This window comes from Elephas maximus, chromosome 22 (assembly GCF_024166365.1).
Source record: "Elephas maximus indicus isolate mEleMax1 chromosome 22, mEleMax1 primary haplotype, whole genome shotgun sequence".
Lineage (NCBI taxonomy): Eukaryota > Metazoa > Chordata > Mammalia > Proboscidea > Elephantidae > Elephas > Elephas maximus.
This window is the reverse complement of record NC_064840.1, coordinates 9,805,122-9,822,413: the sequence shown is the minus strand read 5'-3', so window position 1 is coordinate 9,822,413 and position 17,292 is coordinate 9,805,122. Positions and strand designations below refer to the sequence as shown.

General features: G+C 55.3%; 2 protein-coding genes across 9 annotated transcripts in view; one reads left to right on the top strand and one right to left on the bottom strand.

Moving 5' to 3' along the window:
- The window catches only part of ATXN2 (ataxin 2), a 119,680-nt gene extending 113,486 nt beyond the window's left edge, over positions 1–6,194 (top strand). For 5 of the 7 annotated variants that reach the window (XM_049866793.1, XM_049866792.1, XM_049866789.1 and 2 more), the window contains 2 exons: positions 124–192; positions 1,013–6,194. The gene's annotated coding sequence lies outside the window, so the exon portion shown is untranslated. The remainder of the gene's footprint in view (positions 1–123; positions 193–1,012) is intronic. The other 2 variants (XM_049866791.1, XM_049866790.1) reach the window with 2 other exon arrangements.
- SH2B3 (SH2B adaptor protein 3) overlaps positions 1,629–17,292 on the bottom strand; it is a 37,523-nt gene continuing 21,859 nt past the window's right edge. The window contains exons 3-8 of one of the 2 annotated variants that reach the window (XM_049866803.1): positions 3,724–3,825; positions 3,570–3,655; positions 3,397–3,491; positions 3,096–3,310; positions 2,845–3,016; positions 1,629–2,728 (exon numbers count right to left, since the gene is read on the bottom strand). In XM_049866803.1, the coding sequence (XP_049722760.1) occupies positions 2,433–2,728; positions 2,845–3,016; positions 3,096–3,310; positions 3,397–3,491; positions 3,570–3,655; positions 3,724–3,825 (966 nt within the window). In that variant the 3' untranslated portion in view covers positions 1,629–2,432. The remainder of the gene's footprint in view (positions 2,729–2,844; positions 3,017–3,095; positions 3,311–3,396; positions 3,492–3,569; positions 3,656–3,723; positions 3,826–17,292) is intronic. The other variant, XM_049866804.1, reaches the window with a different exon arrangement.

Sequence of the window (17,292 nt, the reverse complement as noted above, 5' to 3'; positions counted from 1 at the left end):
CTCAGTCTACCCTCAGGGAAGAGGTCAAGGCCTTGTTTTTAGGTTAAGAAATTGTTATGTAAAAATAGTGTTCTCTGGCCCAAGATTTTAATGACTGCTATTCCTTTTTCCTACACGATCCAGAAATGATCAAAGGCAGAAGATTTATACCAGATAAAGCCATATGGATTGCTGGTCTAAAATTGAAGGCAGGTTAGTTGACTTAATTCTTTGGTGCTGGTGACTGTTAGTGTTAAAAGTTGACTGAAGTCAGCTGAAGGAGGTGCCGGTGCTGGGGGCTGTCAAGCTATGCTTATTTCCTGTGATCAGATAACTGGAGGGGTCCTGTGGTGCTCCGGGCCTTGGCTTTCGAGGAGGGGGGTTGGCTGGCAGTGGCCAGCAGGGAGGTGCCCGGGGAAGAGCAGACATTGGCTCAGCGTCACGTCCCCCCAGGCCGAGGGGGCTTTTTGTCAGGATGTATCTGAGCTGTGCTGGCAACTAGGACGTGTTTAAGGAAGGAGATATTTTTCTTGAACATTTCAGCCTGAAGCAGTCTGGGGTGTGATGTCCACTTCTGTGTCACAGGTTCTGAGCTTATACTTTGCAGCCAGTGGGCAGAGCTGCTGGTCGGCTGGACCTGGTTTGCCTCTGGACACTACCTGAGAGGTGGCAAAGAAGTGGGAGCCCTTGGCTGGAAGAGGCCCTCTCCCCGATGGTCAGACATCTGGCTGGAGGGAGTGAACTTACTGGGTTTAGTTTCTGCTCGGCCTGCGTGGAAGGAAAAAGAGAGATCCAGACTATTGCTTATTCCTTTGGTTCACACTTTGCGTGGCACTGCATTTGAGAAATCTGCTTGATGGGTAGAAAATAAAGGAAAGCAGGTGTTCTTAGAAATAGACCACAGTCTGGATCAGGTTTGGGTTTGCTTCAGCAGTCTTTGACAGCACTCAGGAGTTTTTGGTTTTAAAAGTGATGCAGAGGAGGCTGCTTGCCCACCCCCACCCCCCCACCCCCCCAAAATTTTGTTTTCTAGAAAAAGTCTGACTCAGAGTGTAGAGGATGGCTGGAGGGAGCAGACCAAGTCCTCGCCCCAGGTAAGGCAGGCAGGACTGTTGGTTGTAGGCCAGGGTTTAGTTCGAGCCTCTGATGGATGTATCTATAAATGCTAGACGTCCAGTTTCCTAGAAGCCACTGCAGTGGCTGTACTGAATGGCTCTGCAGGCACCCAGGAGCAGCTGACGCCACTCTGTCACTGCCACCCTTGTTCCTGAGCCTCCACATGAAGGTTCTGGGAGGAACCATTCCCCCTGTGAATTGTGAAAGGCAAGGGTCGATGGAGCGTTAGCTTCAGGGCCCACCTGGATGGTGGAGGTGGTGTGTACGCACACTCGTCCTCCATCAAATCCGTGTCTGCAGTGACCGGCTAGACAGAGCAGGTACGGTGGACTCTTACAGGAGGTTTTCATTAGCTATGACACCAGATTTCTAGCTTGAATTATGGCTCACAAATGAGCTTAAAGCCCACATGGGGTCGGGGGGCTCTGAGCCAGGCCATGTGAGGGGAGGATTTACCAGGAAGGGCCCAGGGGGCCCTTTTTCCCCTTCTGTGGTCCTCCCTCCGATTAATTTAATTCTCACCACAAAGCTGCTGTAAACCAGAATCCAGTTTTTTATTCATAAGGCACTGGGGTAGAGCTGTCCCTTGCCACCCTATTTCAGTAATTGCCTGAATTTCCCTGAAAGGGTGACAGGCATGCTTCACTTCTCTACATACAGGAAGGACAGTGGCTGCTCAGCAGCAGGTGGCTGTCCTCAGGTGTGGTGGCCAAGGAAGCCGAGCATCGTGGCGTGGGCAGTGGGACCTAGTCGGGAAGGGCTGCATAGCTGTCTCCAACTACGTAGGAAAATGGCATGGGTGTTAGTATACAGTGCAGTGAGACAAGCAAGGGTTTAGTTTTGAGACCTGAATCCTTTAAAAAATTAATCTGAGGTAAAATGTTTAAAATCATTTTTGAGCTTTTTAGTTTGTCCCTCTGACAGAGCGTTGTCCTAAAGCAGAGTAGAAGCAGGACTAGGTGTGGTCACCTGTGGCAAGAGCTACGGTGGGAAGACCATGGGAGAATCCAGGCCTGTTAGTGTTTTGGGCTTCCTGATGACCCCCTAATAAAAGTCTGTCATCAGCCGTGATGACAATGTCAGTGAGAAAGAGAACAAGTTTCCACTGCAGGCCCTGGGCCTCACCCTGCCGCCTCTAGTGAGCGTGACTGGTCTAAGGACCCAGGGCAGGAGCAGGCGGCGTCAGCGAACATGATCTACATCTGTAAACAGTGAGGAGAAAGCAGGTGGTGGAACTCACAGGAGGCCCTTCAAGCTCTCTCTGGGAGGGAGGAAAGACAGGTACATTCAAGTCCACAACTCTGCATGTTCCTTGTGCGTCTGGAGGCCACGGCCTGTCAGAGGGGTGTGTACTGATTGTCGATGGCCCGCAAGTGTCTCCGTGAGGACGTGTCCAGTTCATAGTCTGAGTCCCGAGCCCGCACATCAGGCCCAGGCTCCAGGAGCCGCAGGCTGTCAGCCAGCTCCTCGGGCGAAGGCACCCGGTGGAAGATCTGCTCTGGGGGAGAGGAGCGGCCGGGGGGCACCTCGGGGCCTAGCCCCCGGGGACAGGTAGGAGAGCTGAGGTGAGGAAGGCCTGGCTCTGAGTCCCAGCGAGGCAAGGAGAACGGGAACAGGACGGTGTTGCAGGAACCTGCAGACAAGTGATTGACACCACAGTCAGGGTAAGTGAGTGGATACAGTGCAAGGTCTGCATGCCCTTGGTCCAGTTTCCGCCCGCTCCCCTGTAGACGGGCAGGAGGGTCCCACCTGGTGGCTGGGAGACAACGACCACGTAGCTAGACAGGCGGACGTCACAGGCAGCGCCGCACTCAAGCGGGATGGGGGAGCGTTGGAAGTGGTGGAGCATGTCCACCACTGAGGGGAAATGGAGGTGCTGCACTCGGCATTGGCCCCGCTCACTCAGCGACAGGCGCAGGTGCTGCGGGTAGGGGAGACGCAGGCTCAGGACTGGCCCCCCAGGGCCTGCCAGGCGTGGGGCAGCCCCGCCCGGCCCGTACCTTGGCTATGCCCTGGAAGTTGAAGGTGAGCACGTACTCGCCGCGCCGTGTCTCACTTTGCCGCACCAGGAACACACCATGAGCTGCGGGGCCCTGCAGCTGGACCAGCTGGGCTGCCTTCACTCGGGAGATGGGGCCGTGGAACCAGGGGTAGCAGGACAGGAAGTGGTCCGTTTTCTGGCAGGCTGGGTCCAGCAACCCCCCAGGAGAAGCACCTGGTAGAGAAGGTAGTGATGCATGTGTCCTGGGTGAGGCCAGGTCCCCGCTGGGCTCCCCCAGGACAGAGTCCCAGCCCTCTTACCTTGGTTAAGGGACTCTGTGCTTCCCCTTGGGGAGCTGGCTAGGCCGGGCTCCAGGGCTGAGGGCACAGGCGGCTCCACCTCGCTTTCCGGCCTGCTGGAGAAGAGGCTGGGTGAGGACCTGGGCAGGTCAGGGTGCAGGAGAGGCTGTGCCGGGTGGGGTTTAGGGCCTCACCCTCGGCACTCCCGGAGCTCTGCCATCCACGTGTTCAGCTGCTGCTCATCTTCCACCTCAAAGATGACATCTGTGCGGTCCTTCACCTGATAGGGGGCAGCAGTGAGGCTCTGCAGCCTGTCTCCCGGCCCAGTGGGGAAGGCCTGTCACTCACCTTGAGTACAAAGGTGTAGAGGTTGTCGGGCATCTCCAGGCGGGTGCAACGCCGGACCTCCTGGACGCTGGAGCAGGCTGCCTGCAGCTTGGGCTTTGAACTCTAGGTGTCAAGAGAGGCACTCAGTCAGGCTTATCACCCTTGAGCAGCAGCAAGCCTGGACAGAGGTCTGGCACTTTCCCCACCCTGGGATCTAGAAACCTACGCTGGCTGTGGTCCACCCCATGCTCTGGTGTCTTATTTCTCTCCCTCCTAGTGGAGGAAAGAACTCTGTGCCCAGAGAGGACAGACTATGCCCAGGGAGCCGAGGCCTTAGTCATGCCCTCAGCCCTCCCTCTTTAGCAACTGGTCAGCTACCTCCAGTACAGGACTCCATCAGGCTAACCCTAGGAAATAGGGGCTGTCACCACACCTTAAAGAGACTCGCCATCTCGGAGGTGAAGTCTTTGCCCGAGGAGGGGCCAGAGTCAGGGTTTGGTCTCTGTGCAATGCCCAGAGCCTAGAACCTCGAAAGTTCCATGCTGACCTAATGTCCCTTCTGAGACAAGAAGGGTGGGGTAAATAGAGTGCCTTTTAGCCACAGGTTCTGGGGCTTCTCCCAGTATACCCAAAGGGACCAAGCTGGGCTTGGCTGGCTGAGTCCCATCCAGCTGAAAACCCAACTCAAACCTCAGCCCCATCAGACACCCAACACTCATGGGCCTGAGTGGCTGAGAGTGGCCCCCCGCCACAGAGTACCTCTGCAGATCCTGGGCCAAAAAGGGGCTGACTTTTCCTGGGTAGGATTTTCTGAGAATGGAGGTCACCCCTTCACTGCCCCCATCTCTACTTCTGCTGATTGTTCCTTCAGCTCACAAGATGGTCTATGGCCACTTCCAAGAAAAGATAAAGGGCAAAGGACCAAGACAAGGTGGGGTGTGGACATGAGGCAGCCAGGGGCTGCTGGGAAATACCCCAGCCCTACAAGCTGCACCTGTGGCTTTGGGGATCCACCCTTCACCTCCTCTGGCCAAGAGAGCCCCACTGGGGCAGAGGCCACCTTTTCAGACCACACACATAACCTTGCTTTGGGCATGCAGGCACTGTTAGCCGAGGGATCCTGACCAGGACTGGGCTCCAGAGCATCCAGCTCCAGTCACCACTGACGTGGGTGTTCACCTGGCGTTCCTGGAACCTCATCTCAAACTCAAAGGAGGGACTGCAGCCACCTTTCAAGGTTCTCTTGCACCCCTGGGAGCCAGGGAGCACAGCCCTGCTCCAGAGGCCCTGCAACAGGGCCACACTTGGCTCTCTGCTTTAGAAGAGCTGGCCTCTTGGAGCTATTGCCTGTCTGCAAAATGGGTGAGTTGCAAAGGGCTACTTCCTCCTCCCTGCTTTTCCAGTTTGCCCTGCCTGGCTCTGGGCCCCCAGGACCACCAGGAGGAAGTTGCTGGCCTGCAGGGAACAGCCCAGTCTCCCTTTCAGTTCCCCTCCGGGCCGTCCCCACTGTGAGAGAGCTGAGATTCACCAGCAAAGCCACGGGTTTCACTCTGACTGGGCCCTCTGTGCCAGTGCCGCCTCCACCCTAGCTGACAGGCTATGCGGGCAAGCGAGGGGAGGAGAGGAGTTCCCCTTTCTCGGGGTGAGAAGCTGTGCTCACCCCCAGCCTGCTGGGCGCTCAGACAACGGCAGGAATCACCCCATGGGCCTGGAGCTGAGTAGGTTCAGGGCTCTTCCACTCCCTCCTCCCACGCAGCCCCTGTGGGACAGGCACCCCGTGTACCTTACCCACACACACAGCTCAGGGGACAGCAGCCAGTGAGCACGGCCCTTCCTGTTGAGCCCACGCCATGGCTCTGGGGCTTTGAGGATTTCAGCACCCCACTTCTTCACCGCTGTCAAATCTACCTGCCTCACACGATGCAGCTGGGCCAGAACCACCTTAGTGTCACACCAGGGGTGGCAGATCCAAATGGCTCAGCTGTGCCAGGTATCTGCCACTGCCCTAAGGAGCAGGTCCTCCCAGCACCCTGACAACTCGCTGCATCTCTAGCAAGTGAGAATCAGAGATGTGGCCACTTCACACCCTTCCAGGCTGCCGGGTTCAGTCCTGGCTCTGCCCCATCTTATAGACCTTGGGCAAGGGGCTCAGCCCTCCGTGCTTCACTTAGCTTTGTCACCTGAAGCACAGAGGTGGACAGTAGTCCCGCTTTTGCTGGAATAGTGGTCGGGTGAGCTACTGCAGGAGAAAACCCTGACTGAAGAATCTGGTACTAGGAGCCACAGGCCGGGACCGTAGAAGCTGCTCGAGTCCGTCACAGGGTGATGGCTCCCTGTCCACATGGCCCAGAAGTGGCCACACACACACACTCATGTTTACAGACCCATCAGCCCCTTTCTGTAACCATTCTGCAGTGAACTCACACGTCGCACAGCCTGCCTGCAGCACCCCTGACTGTAAGAGACAGGGACAATAAAGGAATGTAACTTTACTGCATGGACTGTTGGCGTGTCAATGCTGAGGGCGGCAGGGACAGCCAACCCGGGGTCCCCTCTTCATCTGCCTTTGGGCCTTGAACCCACCCAAAGGGAATAAGGGGGATGCACTAGAACTAGACCCTTTACATTTCTCTTACCCTCGCTTCCCTCATGCAGTTACCCCAAAACCTGTGTGCCATCCCCACCATGCTAAGGGGCTAGGGCCTGCCTTGGGCCACAGGGATGGCTCTTTGGAGTCCTCCACAGTCCTGGACTACACCCGCACAGCCACCTTAAGTATGGTATGTCACCAGCCAGTCCCTCGAGCTCTAGGTGTCAGTGCCTCGACAGGGAGTGAGACCCACAGGACCCTGTCCTAATAGAGCGACAGACACCCAACCGTGAGGGAGGCAGCCAGGGTGGGGCATTGGCCTCAGCCTGTGGAGTCAAAGCTGGCGATTCTGCAGGTACAGGCTGCACAGGCATACTTCTGGGTGCAAGGGACAGCCAGGTGGCTGTGGGGCGCTGGTCTCCCATGGTGAGACCTGGAGGTCACTGTGGGGCCTCGAGGCTGTGGGAAAGGCTGGGCCTATTCTGAGGAAGAAGGGGCACTCCAGCCTCACTCCACCACAGAAAGCTGGGGGGTGGGGGAGACAGCCTCCAAATTCATACCGAAGCAGTGAAGGGCCTGGCACAGAGGGCCCCGCAGTGTAGGCAGCCTGCGCGGGGTCCTGGTCCCTCACAATGGCCTATTCCATCTGTGTGTCCCAGCCCAGCCACTCAAGGGGCCTTTACCCAGTGACACCTCAGGGAGAGACCTCCCCACCACCTGGATCCTCCAGGCCACACCAGCCCCTCACCCTGCAATCAGCAGCAGGACAGGGAGGGGACATGATGGAGCTTCTTCACGAGTCAGTCCCCAGTGCCAGCTTGGGTGTGCTACCCACCATGACCAGGCCCTCACAGTGGCATCTTGGCGGCTGCAGATGAGGTAATGAGCCCTCGGATACGAGCCTGAGCCTCGGTTTTCTCTTTGATAACGTGGGGATCGTTCACAGGTCCCGCTGGCCACCCCTCAGGAGTTGAGGAGGGCGGGAGGTGGCCTGCTTGAGACCCTGAAAACAACCTCTCAGAGCACATCCCAGATCCCAGTCAGGGCTGAGCCTGGAACAGACAGACGGATAAGATGTCATCAAGGAAAATGCTTAATCAAGTCTTACTGGTTGGTATCAAAAAGCCAACCTAAAAACCAAAAAACTTCCTTGTTCCAAAAAAGATTTTAGTCAGGTTGTGGGGATACCCAGAGAGAGCAGGAGGGAGACAACGGCTAAAACAGACCACAGAATCCTGATTGCCACGAACTCGGGTCTGAGCTTCTGAGCTTCCTGGCAGCCAGTGCAAAGAGGAATTCTCGGGGGCGGGGGGCCTGAAGAGTCATGCTACACAGCATCCCATTACAGACTAAGAAGCCACCTCACGGCAACTGACAACGACAAATTACCATCCGAGGACTGAGCTGAGGTTGAGGTGAGGAAGACCCTCATCTTGCAAACTGTCCCCAAACACGGTTCCTTTCAGCCATTCTCTGAGACGAGGCAGCAGCGAGATTGAGTGTCCAGGAGTGAAGGGCACCCCACTGATCTGCTCGGGAACCCTCTGGGGCCTGCACAGCCCCCAGGCAGCAACCCTCCTGAGTTTGAGTACCGGCTCTGCCGCCACCTCCGTGGATGAGGGACTGGCCTCTCAGCTTCAGTATCCTCCTTTATAAAGTGGGGTTAAGAATGCCACAGCCTTCCCACGAGAGTGTGACCATATGACATGTGCAAAGGGGCTCCTGGTGGGTGTGGAGAGGCTGGAGGGAAGGGCTGGGCACTGGGCCCCTCCCAGGGAAGCTGTCCTGAGCTGCCTCTCACTCCTGCTCAACAGGAGAACCCCTTTCACAGCTGGCTCTCCACTAGACCATGGGCTCAAGAAGCTCCCCGCAACAGGGCACAGAAGTGGCAATAAATCTCTTCTGAGCACAAAGACACTTGGAGCAGGTGGAGGACATGGCACTGGAGGCCAAGAATAGTGAGGGTGACCACCCAGAGGCCAGAAGTGTAGACCCAGCTGGGACGTGGTGGGGGTCTGCTGTGGCTGCAGACCTCTGCCCACCATGGGCAACTGGGCGTTAAGTCCACAGGCCAGCATTTCACTGTCTTAAGGACATTACAGAAATGAGCATCATGTCATCCACCAGCGAGGCAAGGACACGAGGCACCAAGGGGTAGGAGGTCATTGCCTCAGAAGAAAGGACAGTCCTCAACATCAAGTAAGTTAGAGGGAGGAGACCCTTGCCACCTCGCCTGGGCCAGCTCTGTCAAAGGAACAGGATGTGGGAGCCTCACAAGACCCTCCGACGATCTCCAGGCTCATGTCTCCACCCCGTTTCACGCGTGGGAAGACCACAGCTGCTGCCAGTTGCTGCCATCTCCTGTGAGAGTGTCTGGGGTCTGTGGGGCCTCACACCGGGCAGGGACACAGACAGAGGAGGCTGGGCTGGCCCTCCACCTCCAGGCACCAGGGAGCCAAGGAGACTTTGAGGAAGCAGAAGTGTGGCTGGGGGCAGTGCTGCGGGGAAATGGGGGTGCTCCCAGGGACCCCCACAGTGGGGGGACATCGTGACCTTCCCACCCTCCACTGGTCCACCAGTGCTACCAGTCATGCCCCCTCCCCTGGAGCTGCCCAGCCTTACTGGTCTCCCTGCCTCACCTCTGCCCTGTCATCTGTCCCCCATGGCGGCCAGAGTAAGCCTGTCCAAGTCAGATGGTGTCCTCTTCTCTGCTCACAGCTCTCCCAGGGCTCCCATCTAAACGAGCACAGATGCCCCAACACGAGGGGCCCTGCAGGAGCTGGCCTGGTCACCTCCTGTCCACTCTCCTTCTTCCCACTCACTGGCCTGGCCCACTGGCCTCCACTGGGCCTAAATGGACCCGCAGGCCCCGCCACTGACCTTTGCACCAGCTGCTCGCCTGCTGAAAGGCAGTGCCCCCACCATGGTCACAAACCTGGCTCCTCCTCAGATCCAGGGCTCAGCCCGTGCCACCACCTTGGGGTGGCCGTCCCTGAGCACAGGGCCAATAAGCACACAGTCAGGATTGTGTAACCCTGTGTGCCATCACTGTACCGACCAGCCTGTGACATGGTCTGGACAACGGGCTGTGCAGGGACTTGGTCTGGTTTGTGTGGCCTGAGCGCAGTGCCTGGTGGGTTTCGGGTGCTCATTTCATTCCTATGATAGGTTCTCATCAGGGCCTTCTGTGTGCCAAGCGTTTGGGTGCTTGGCATCAGTGGGGTACAGCGTATGGCCCCACCCCAGCAGGGGCACTAGGTGAGTGACGGGAAACCTCAAGTCAGTGTGGGCAGGGTGAGGATGGGAACCCTGGCCCAGTGCAGGGGCCGGGGGTGGTCAGGCCATGTGGCTGGGCCTCCTAGGGCACCAGCTGGTCCGGGTAGAAGACAGGCTGAGAGGGAGGCTCAGGGGCACAGGCACCTCGACCCCCACCACCACGCTGATACTGAGGCCCCAAGAACCTGACGGGGACTTGGCACAGCCAGGGAACCCAGTGCAGCTGCTGGTCCATACCTCTGGGGTCCGCATCTGAACATGGGCCCAGGAGCCAGCAGGTTCCCAGGGGAGTCGGGTCGGCATTGCAGACAGAAACAGAGGCTCAGAGGGCAGAGTTGGGACTTGGCCCTGGTCTGCCCAGCCCCAGGGCCCACGACAGGACCTCCCCCCAGCCCTTCCGGTCCATGCTCACTCCTGCTGCCAGGCCTTTGCAGGCAACCAAACCACAGGTCCCAGCAGAGAAACATCCCTCCTCCATGGAGCTCTCCCTGCCGCCAAGCCCTGGTCAGCATGTTCTGCGCCTCTCCCTCGCTGGGCCTTATCAGGCCGAGCCACGATTTCCTGGTGATGCTGCTGCCTCCCCCATCTGACTGGTCTCCACTGGGGGCAGGGCTAAGCAGCGCTGCCAGCTGGGGCGAAACCCTGGGTCCCCCCAGGGGAGCCACCTGAGGGAACTTGTGGACGGATGGCCGGACGGATGGACAGACAGGTGAGTGGGTAAGTGGCCTAGTGCCCCCAGCCCTCAAGTGTCGGGAGAAATGGGGAGTTCCCTGACCTCTCTTGTTCCCCAGCTGAGCCACTTCCAGGAATTGAACTAATACTGAACTACGGGCCACAGGTCACTTCCTGGTTTGCCCCCAACCAGGACCAACTCAACTCTCACCCTCACTGGCCCTCAGATGCCTGCTTCAGCCACTTGTTCTCTGTGTGACCACAGGTTCCTCATCTATAAAGTGAGGGTGAGCAAATCACTTCTCCGTGTGCCTCACATCCCTACACAGGAGTGGGAAAGGGATGGGAGAAGCTTCTGGAAAAGACACGGGGGACCAGTCAGCTTCCGCTCTTTCCTGGCCAGGGAGAGCCCCCTGCAAAGCCAGAAGGAGAGACTAAGAGGCAACATGAGCTGATAGGGAAACAGAGACCTCACCAGAGCCAGAGAAACACACACGTAGTGACAAGTGACCAAGGGTGGGGTGCGAACAGGGCACACGTCTGCCTGTCCCACCCATCCAGTCCTGGACCCTCTGAGGCCCCCAGAAGACCCTCTGTGGGATGTCATCTAGGGCCAGAACACAGGACAAGCAGGCTGGTGGCCTTGAAGCCCCAATGGCAGAGTTAGCCCCCACTCAAGCCCGAAGAACCCCCGTGTCAGAAAAAGAACCCCTGACAATCACAGCAACAGGGACACAAAGCCCCCTCTCAGATGCTGGAGCCACCTCCACTCAGAGACAGGCCCCCCCCTCCGCACACAGAGTCCAAGGGGATGACACCACTCAGCTGCTTCCCAGCTGCTGCACCTGATCCACCTGAGTGGTGTGGGGGGGGGGGGGGGCAGGTGATGCACGTCTGCCCCCAGCTCGCTTTGAAGATGGGCAGGCACTGCTGCTCTGAGACTGGCTTGTGGGGGATCACGCACACAATTTGGGGGGCCATGGCTCCCAAGGGGCCACCTGGAAAACCTCACCCCCACCCTTTCACGGATACAAACAAGTGAGCCCAGGCACCTCAACCAACCCATCTTGCACCCCTCTCAGGCCCAGAAGTCCTGGCCCACCCCAGCTCCCCCCAAGACGTGGAAGGTGCTGGGATGACGACACCTTACTTGCCTAGCCTCCATCCTGACACTCATCAGGCTGTGCCCTCCTCCGTGTGCCTTTGCCCACACCATGGCGCGGGTGCACCATCCCTGACCAGTACCTGTGTTCACAAGGTGACAAGTCAGGATGAACAACTGACTGGACCTGGAGCTGAGCGGCTTCTCCAACCCAAGTCAGTCATCACGGCTAGTCCCAGCTGGGTGGGGACCTTCTTAAGAGTCTCTGTGGGCAGGTTTTACTCGGCAGCCTGGAGGACCCGAATACAGGGTGTCCTGAGCAGGGGTCGGGGCCCAGCTGGACCCCATTGCCGCCCAGTCACTGTTCACCTCCCTCCACATTCCCGCTGCAAACCAGCTGCCATGAGCCCACACCTTGAGCGACCACATCCTGCTCCCGGCATCCCCGCCAGGGATCCTCCCTGCTCCCACCACAGTGGTCAAGCCAGCCCTGCCTGTCCCCTCACACCTGCCCCCAAGCAATGCCTCCCACCCACAGTGCCATCGCTGATGGCCAGCCTATGGTCAGTCCTCCAGATGAGGAAAACCAAGGCCCAGAGAGGCCACATCACGAGGCCAGGTCCTGTAGCAGGGAGGGGGCAATCCCAGCCTCACACTGGGTCCCCCTTCCAGAGGTTTCCCACCACAGAGGAGGGTGTATCCTGTGGATTTTTAAAGACGCTGAAAAGACAAGGTGCCACCAAGCGAAGCAGGTCAGGGCCCACCTGCAGGTGGGTGTCACAGGCACCCACACGAGGGCCCAGGGGGTGAGTTCATGTCTAGCACACGCTGGCTGAGGCCAGAGCCAGTTGCAAGGAGACCCTCACCCCAGCCACAAAGCCCTCAGCAACTGTCCCTGGCCCAGCATCTACTCCGTGCCCAGGCAAGGGTGGAAAAAGCTGTTGTGAAGAAGTAAAAGACCACCTCTGTCCCAGCCGTGGGCTGGGGATGGGGGCTCTTAGCACTACCAGGATCCCTGCAGCCAGCTGAGCAGGGCCTCGGAGGACAGGGGAGCAGGGCCCAAGGCCAGAGTCTCTGGCCACTGCAGCCACCAGGAATCTGCCCTTTCGAGCCACCTGGCACTGTTACCAACTTTAGTGCGTGTTTAGCGAGCACTTAGAATGCGATGTACCTTTACACACAGCGTCTTACTGACTTCAAAAAACAGGAGGGTTGAGGGGACCATGGTTTTGGGGCACATCTAGCTCAATTGCCATAACAAAGTTTACAAAGAAAATGTTCTGCATTCTACTTTGGTGAGTAGCGTCTGGGGTCTTAAAAGCCTGAGAGCAGCCATCTAAGGTGCTCCACTGGTCTCACTCCATCTGGAGTAAGGGAGAATGAAGAAAACCAAATGCACAAAGATTAGTCCAAAGGACTAATGGACCACAACTACCACAGCCTCCACCAGACTGAGTCCAGCACAACTAGATGGTGCGTGGCTACCACCGACGGCTCTGCTAGGGATCACGATAGCGGGTTCCGGAAGAGCTGGAGAAAAATGTACAAGATTCTAACTCGAGAAAAATGTACAAGATTCTAACTCAAGAAAAAAAAAAGGACCAGACTTACTGGCCTGCCAGACTGGAGAAACCCTGAGACTATGGCCCCTGGACACCCGTTTAGCTCAGTAGTGAAGCCACTCCTGAGGTTCACCTTTCATCCAAAAATTAGACAGGCCCATGAAACAAAATGAGAGTAAAGGGCACACCAGTCTAGGGCAAGGATGAGAAGACAGGAGGGGACAGGAAAGCCGGTAATGGGGAACCCAAGGTCAAGAAGGGAAGAGTGTTGACATGTGGGGTTGGCAACAAATGTCACAAAACAATATGTGCATTAATTGTTTAAGGAGAAAACTAGTTTGCTCTGTAAACCTTTATCCAAAGTACAATTAAAAAAAAAAAAAAACCGGAAATCACACCAGCCACCAGCTGGATTAAATAATTAAAAGTGAAAAATGAAACCAGGGCAGGAGTGGAATAAAACCTAAGTTATTTATCTGATCCCAGGGTGGGGAAGGCCTTTCTAAGTATAAAAAGCACAAAATGAAACCATAAAGGAAAAGATCACTGTACTTGACTGTCCAGAACTTAAAAACCACCATATGCCTAGAAACTCCAGTACAAAACTGCAACATCAAATGGCAGATGAGGGAAACATTTGCAACACGTGATAGGGGGCTAGTACCCATTCCATGGAAAGAGTTGTCGCAACTCAACAGGAAAAGGGTAGAACACGTAGGAGAAACCCATGCAGTGTAAATGACCTGACGTCGCAAAAAGTGTGTTTGACCAAGAAACATAAAAGACACTGTCAGAGTCCGTACAGACGGACATATTAGTATTGCATGAGATGAGAGGAAGGGAGAATTGGGCGGGACTGAGTGCTAACAGGTTCGGGGTTTCTTTCTGGGGTGAGGTAACGTTTTGGACTTACTGGTGATGGCTGCACAGCACAACGAGTACAGTAAACTGTATCACTGAACCGTGTACACTTTTAAATTGCAGATTGTATATGAATTAGGTCTCAGGTTTTAAGAGAGCAATGGTCAGTCCCACTCAGAATCAGGCAGGACAAAATAACTCATCACCTTTCACCCAGAAGTTGGCAAAGGCTTTTCAAGTAATTCCTAGTGGTGGGACCACTAAGATAGTGCCGGTATACTGGTGGCGAGAAGGTAAGTGGGTATAACCTTTCTGAAAGGCTATTTGAAAAGGATGTATGAAAACAATTAGACATGGCTAATAAGCCCACGAAAAGATGTTCAACATCGTTAGTCAACAGAGAATTACAAATCAAAACCACAAGGAGATGTCACTTCACACCCACTAAGATAGCTATAATTTTTTTTAAATGAAAATAACAAGTGTTGTCGAGGGTATAGAGAAACAGGACGCTCACACATTGCTGGCAGGAATGTAAGATGGCGCAGCTACTGTGGAAAACACTCTGGCAGTTCCTCCCATGAGTAAGCGTGGTGTTACCATATGACTCAGCAATTCCCCTCACAGGTATGTACCCCAGAAAAACGAAACCACGTGTCCACGCAAAAAACAAGTGCCCAAATGCTCACAACGGCATTATTCATAAAAGCCAAAAAGTGGGAACAATAGAAATTTCTAGGATGAATGGATGAAATGTGACACAGCCATACAATGAAATATTCAGCTGTAAAAAGGAATGAGGTCCTGATACATGCTACAACATGAATGAGCCTTGTAAACATTATGCTGAGTGAAAGCAGCCAGTCCTGAAAGGCCATATATTGTGTGACTACAGGAAATGTCCGGATCCACAGTCACAAAGAGGCGATTAAAGACCGTCAGGGCCTTCGGGGTGGGGGGTGGTGACTGCTCATGAGTACAGGTTTCTTTTTCAGATGCTGAAAATGTTCTAAAATTACATCATGGTGCTAACTGCACAACTCTGTAAATATAATTAAAATTATTGAATTGTACACTTGAAACAAGTGAACTTTATGGCATATAATTTTATCTTAATAAAGCTGCATAAAGAGAGACAGAGAACGTTCTAGAATGACACATGAACCCAGCACTTCCCCTTCTAGGAATTCAAGCTAAGGAAATAATCAGATAGACACCAAGATACATGTGCAAGATGTTCGTCATGGGGTTATCTATCCGAGCAAAAAAGAAATGACCGAGATAGGGGCCTAGAGAAATATCACCATGGTATGGAACACTGTGCAGCCAGCTTAAGACAAAAAGGCATTCTTGAAAAATACTTAAGATACTGAAAAATGCTCAAAATTGGCTAAGTGACAAAAGCAGAAAACAAAACCGTCTGGGATTTTTGTCCAGAAGTTCCCCGCTGTCTCTAGTGCGTCTAAAGCCAATGCCCAGCACACGGTTGGGGCATCAGAGCTAACTGGACTCTCCATCTGGGGGGAAAGCTAGAGGAAGAAAGATCACAAAGCCATCTGCCAAAATGAAAATGCTGGTTCTCCCTAAATTGTGGAATTTCAGGTGGTTAATTTTCTGTCGTTTCTGGTAGGAGCTTTTTTTTTTGTCTTTAGATTGTTGTAAATATGTATATAACAGTATTTGCCAGTTCAGCATTTTTTCAGATGTACAATTTAGTGGTACCAATGTCATTAATCATGTGTGACTACCAACCATGATCCTTGCCCAACTTCCCATCTCCATAAACACTCACTAAATAAAAACCTCCCCTTTTCTCTCCTCCCCTCCAACTGCTAATAAACTTCGGTCTTACACAGTTGCCTATTCTTGTTACTTGAAAGAAGATCACACGATATTTGTCCTTTTGTGACTGACTTCACTGAGCATACTGTTTTCGAGGTTTGTCCATGTTAAGGCATAGGTCAACACTTCATTTCTCTTTCTGCCCTCAGCTTTGTTAGAGAAACAAAAGCATTAGGGACTCAAGCTGGAGGCCCACAGCAACCCGGGGTGGTTTCCTAGATTACACAAAGCCTCTAGATGAGATGAAGCAGAGCCCCCAGCACCGAGGGTGCCCCGGAGAGAGGCCTGGCTCACGTCAGGCATACAGTACAGGGATCCCAGGCAGCAGCCACAGAGGAGGAGGGTCCCAGGCAGCAGCCACAGAGAAGGAGGGTCTCCGGCTCAGTGGCTGGTGCCGCTGCCATCACCCATGTACGCAGTCACCCAGCGGTAACAGGCTGAGCAGTCAGCAGGACTGGCGGCCCGAGGAAAACAGTGGCCTCCTCTCCAGTTCAGAGGGGAGATAGGAAAAAGGGGTGCGGGGCCCCAAAAGGAAGCTGAGGCAGCCCCTCCTGCCTTGGGAGAGGAAGCCCCCCTCCCCCACTGAGGGCTATCAGTTCTGAATGTGGAGACCTCTTTTTGTGCACTTTGGTTTCCTTTTTCCATTCACAAAGGAGTGGGTGGGGGATTTCCAGCCGTGCCTGGTCCAGGCTGCTGTGAGGGCGGTAAGTGGGGGGAGGCACGTAGGAAGCCCCTCTTTGAGTTCCTCAAGGTGGGACCACATCGTCCCAGGCCGTTCCTGGGCCTGTTTATGGCTCAAAACCACCCAGCAAGGCAAGTACTGGCTTCCTCCATTGTCCAGAATGGGAAACTGAGGCTCAGAGAGGTCAAGCCTTCTGCCTAGAGCCACACAGGAAGGACACGAGGTAAGACAGATGGAATCCAAGCCTGTCCATCTGTCCTTCTCCAGTGCCCACCCCTTCGTCCTCTGATCTTGGACCCTGGCCCCAGCCTCAGATCCAACACAACTGTCTTATCCCAGTAATGTCCTCCCTACGAAAAATCCCAAAACAAAACAAAAACAGAAATACAAGACGACCAATTTCCAAGAAGCCAGTGCAGCAAACAGGCCCCTGGGGGCAGGGGCAGAAACAGCCCCCAGAGGACCGGGAGGGCAGGAGACAAGGAATTAATCTTGCTAGCCACCCTCCTCGCTGGAATGGGGGGGTGCTTTCTAGTTTGTGGATTCACAGAATTGGAGCTGAAGGAAGTGCAGCGATACCATCGATACCATCGGCCGAGGTTGCAGCGTGGTTGGGAGTTCCTTCTAAGTGGCGGAGCACTTTTTCAAAAGCAAGCTGACAGGGAACCGCAATACAGAGCAGGGGGGTGGCTGTGCATGCAGCTGGGTCCCCAAGGGAGCCCTGCCTGCCACCCTCCCTCCCCCCAACCCACCCGCCTGCCCACGGCCCAGATCAAGCCCCTTGGTTGCCCCTTTCACAGCTCCGGACAGGTGGGAACCACCGGGGTCACACAGCAGCCAGGGGAGCGAGGAGGGAACCCCATCTACACTTCAGGCTCTCTGCCCCCAGTCTGCCCAAGAGGGTGCCACTGGGATCACTGGGCCCAAAACCCCGTCTCCCTACCCCATCTCCCCACCAGGCACCGGGCTCTGTCTGGGCCCTGCTGGGTGGATGGAGGTGGCA